This window comes from Opisthorchis viverrini, assembly GCF_000715545.1.
Source record: "Opisthorchis viverrini unplaced genomic scaffold opera_v5_96, whole genome shotgun sequence".
Lineage (NCBI taxonomy): Eukaryota > Metazoa > Platyhelminthes > Trematoda > Opisthorchiida > Opisthorchiidae > Opisthorchis > Opisthorchis viverrini.
Genome location: NW_008751749.1, coordinates 399,861 through 404,116, shown reverse-complemented (window position 1 = coordinate 404,116; position 4,256 = coordinate 399,861). Strand labels below are relative to the sequence as shown.

Sequence of the window (4,256 nt, the reverse complement as noted above, 5' to 3'; positions counted from 1 at the left end):
ATAGATAGATAGATAGATAGATAGATAGATAGATTGATAGATAGATAGATAGATAGATAGACACAAAACGACAGACAGACACAGACAGACTGAATGACTGGCTGACAGACAGTCAATGGGTCAGTCAGTTTTTCAGCTTAAAAACCACGCGGTGAGGTCCAGCGATTTCAATTGCTACGGTTTTATTCACCGAGGATGAGGGGTAAATGGAATAAATGCCACGCGTTTGAGGCGATAACCCAGTCAATTCATCAACGTCAAATGGCTGCTTGTCCAGTGAGAGCTATGCTGTGAAGGTGACAGCTTAGCTTGGCTGCGTAACACAATCATACACTTCAGGGTCACTGACCACTGGTTTGTCTCTTCCCATGGTCCCCGTCCGGGAAGATAGCAGTTGCCAACGCGACAGATTTCACCAGTGAGGGCTTCCATGCTTCGTTGGTAAGTCATGGACAAACCGCCTCCCGATCGTCTGGGAAGAAAGGGCTGTACGAGGCAAACAATCCTCTGCAGTCTAAAGCACGTGGCTTAACCAGCTGACTGGCTGATACATCAAGGTAGAGCGGACTTTCCAGAAAACCATCTGACGTACTTCAGCATAACATCGAAGTTCTTCCACGCCCACTAACCAGGTCCCCGATCCTCAAGGATGGATAGACAGACCTGCCACGTTGTACGTTCTACCACGAATGCCACAGGTTGAAAAACGCTGCTCTGGTTTTATCAATTCTTCACCAGTCCCGTTGTACGTTCTACCACGAATGCCACAGGTTGAAAAACGCTGTTCTGGTTTTATCAATTCTTCTTTTACCAGTCCACCGGATTTATGCAGTTGCCCAGGCAAATGAACTTGTCTTTTATATCGATCAGTTTAGATTTGGATTTGATCTCAGCCAGTTTGCAGCAGCATTTTATGCTTTACAGGTGCTCGGCGCATACAGAACTGTTCTTTAAATTAGGTTGCATTTCTAAAGGGTCTGGTCCGAGAAAAGCAATATCGTCGGCGTGCTCAGTGTCCGCAAGCGGACGTAGTAGTATGACCAGCAGTAGTTGTGAAGGATGCGAATCTGAACAGCTCTTTGGAACTTTTGAACATTTGTTAGAGTTTTTTGTGGTTCTGTCGCGTCTGCTTGCCCCCACCATCATTCATACTTTGAAAGTATAGTCTACATTTGGTAAATAAATACCTCCATTTGCTCCCATTTTATGAGAAGATGGGACAACATTCATTTTAGACGTAATGCACTACTCATAGGGTCGCTGAAAATTGGTCGACAGCCCACGACCGGTTTCGCCCTTCTTAAGGCTCATCAGGTAGGCGCAGTCCCCGAGTTTCCGTCAACCTTAAGTTCTACTTGAAACCAAATTGAACCCAAGTAGGACGCCAAACAGCGTGCCACATCATGAAGTCTTTATTCAGGTCGCCTTTTAGCACGCATCCATCTGTTAGACTAGGAACTGTCCCTACCATTTGAACACTACTTGGTAAGCTGAATAGTACAGGACAATCGCAATAGGATCGAAACAAGATCGCTCGAACAAAAAGCAAAGTACACTCATTTCACACCAAACTGGTTCTAATGGAACACTTATCTGAATCCCAAGAAGGGCGAAGCCGGTAGTCAGCTGTCGGAGACTATTCAACAACCTTACGAGTAGTGTTCCCCCAAGAGGAATGATGATTTTTTCGTTCCTGACAGCGGCGCGGGATGCACAAAACCCCAGGCAGGGTAGAGTCAAAAGAATAGTCCAAGACTTCTTGCAGGATGCTCTCAAGTTTTTGTTCCAACTGTATTTGTAATAATGCAGTAGAATAATGCATTCTCAAAATATTTTAACTGCCCAAACATTCCTAGTTAGTTATTTCTGTTCCGATAGTCCTGAAGCAAGAAATATATCTGACGGAAATTACTGCTGGCAATCTAGAAGGAGGAAATCTGTTCATAACCGATTCGGAAACCAAGCTGTAGACTGTCTCCACACGCTAGCCAATTCTACGCCTTCTATTCTATTAAGTCTGGGATGCTTGACTATTTCCACTGTATCGTCCATCAGTCTCTGTTACGTGGACCGTAGTCCTCGCCTCAGAACCTTAGCATTTTCTAAATCTATTTTGTGTCCCATGTCTGGTATATGTTCCGCCATTACCGAATCTTTCAGCTGGGTTCCAGGTGAGTCTTTCGCAAAGCAATTTTGGTGTATATGTTCCGCCATTACCGAGTCTTTCAGCTGGGTTCCAGGTGAGTCTCTCGCAAAGCCAATTTTGGTTGCAAATGAGTGTATTTCGCTAATTACGTGCAACTTGACTTCAAATGAAACGTAAGGTTTACAGAAACTCAGAGACTGCACCTACCTGATGAGCCCCAAGAAGGGTAAAACCCGTTGTGAGCTGTCGAAGAATTTTCAGCAACCTTACGAGTAGTGCATTACAACTACTGAGCCATTTTGTGGGACAACTAAGAGGAGAATTTGGCTTTTTCAAGATTTACTGAAGACCCTCTATAACCTAGGTGGGCAAACCAGATGTCTCGGAATATTTCACATATCGTGGCTGTAACTTTGTTACAGTAGCTAACGTTAGGACTCCAATATTGTACGCTCAGATTACAATGTCCACATTGTCCGTAGTAGGCAGAACGCTGCCTCTGCTAGTGTAATCCTAAAAATTTTCGAATCTGATGTCGCGGATCTGCGGGTCGTGTAGACTGACAGTGAATCAGAGACTTCGACCGAGTGTTGCACACCGATAGCTTGTGGAATCTTCCAAGTCCCGCAGTTCTGTAGATAAGCATATGGAGCAAAAGAGGCTCTAGTGATCTGGAACCTGAAAATGTTTTTGTTGACTGACCTGACAAAAGCTGGCGGTTCCTGCTTTGGTGGAGGGTTGCAAACTTGATTTCAATAGATCAGCATCCCCTGTCTTTGTCTCAGCAATCGGGCTAGTTGCGTTTCCTTCGCACCATATATCCAAGAAGGCACCTAGTCGCAAAGCTCCGGCTGGACTTATGCGATTGGTTCTTTCTTCTCCCTCATTCGTAATGGTGATGATCATGATCCTGATGGTGATGTACGCCAACAACTGTACTTGAAAATGACGTTGCACAATTCCTTGCAGTATCTCTTTGTTTCCACAAACCCGTAGAAGGTTCTAACATACCTCAACCAACCCTTGTTTGTTTACCACCATTTGTCAAAACGTGTACGATAATCAGGGTGTCCCAACAGGAACAGAATCTCACGCCTCTCCGAATATTTTAATTTCACATGCAGCGTCTATACATCCCACGTGGATCCTCAACATATGAACAGCATTTGTCCCAAAGTTGGGGTTTTCATTGATTTGGAATGATAATGTCTTTTCAACTCTTCATCCCTGGAGCGAAATAGTGCGAAGCAGGAATGAAGAAGGCCGCATTCTGGAAGTGGTCATCTACAGCGTTATTCACTCAGATGTTCTGTATGTGAATTCTGTCCATTTTTTGGAATTTGCTGCCTTTGAGCATTGAGCTGGTCATTTCGACAGTCACACATGCTGAAACGTGAGCCACGACTTCGTTTTGGAAAAAAATCCCTTCTTCTAAGCCGCTTTTGAACCATACATGATAGAGGAGAGCTTGACTTAGTATACTACTTATAAGGTTGATGAAAACTCTTTGATAGCCCACTACCGGTTTTGTCATTCCTGCAACTCACCAGGTAGGTGTACTCTCAGGATTTCCAAAGCAAGTGGCGAAGTACACTCACCGGAAAATTCAATTGTTAAAGACCACTGTAACAGTGAGGTTCAAACGAACCTCTCGTTAAAGCCACTGCAATTTGTTGTCTGGTAGACGAAAGCTTCCTGCCTTCCTCACATAATCCATCTAGGAAGAAGGCCTTCGCTGCGGAGTTATTCATCAGAAAATGTCAACTGACCTGTTACAGACTATTGGACAGAGAAGCATCTTGTTTACAAAAAACTGAACATCCATCTTCTCTTGAACGCGTCTTCCTGAACTTTCCTGGATATTCATCGACTGTTGATCAAGTCCAAGCAAACGCTACAAAGCAACTCCACAAATTCCGCAATAGATATCCCTTTTCCAAGGGACGCAAAGCGAATTTACGGGAAGAAAACATACTACTCGCATGCCACCTCATCAGTAGTATCACCACTACACCCAGTAGTAACCTTCAGATAGAACAGACTGCAGCACAGAGGTAACGTCAAAATGCGCGGTTCCTCTTGGTAAGCTGTATTATAATTTACCCCTATT

General features: G+C 44.2%; 1 protein-coding gene across 1 annotated transcript in view; it reads right to left on the bottom strand.

Annotated features, from left to right (window-relative positions):
* Positions 1–2,061: 2,061 nt before the first annotated feature.
* T265_13689 (hypothetical protein) overlaps positions 2,062–4,256 on the bottom strand; it is a gene marked incomplete at both ends in the record, with an annotated part of 9,939 nt that continues 7,744 nt past the window's right edge. The window contains 3 exon segments of the mRNA XM_009170077.1: positions 2,062–2,160; positions 2,296–2,349; positions 2,354–2,411. Coding sequence (XP_009168341.1) covers positions 2,062–2,160; positions 2,296–2,349; positions 2,354–2,411 — 211 coding nt within the window.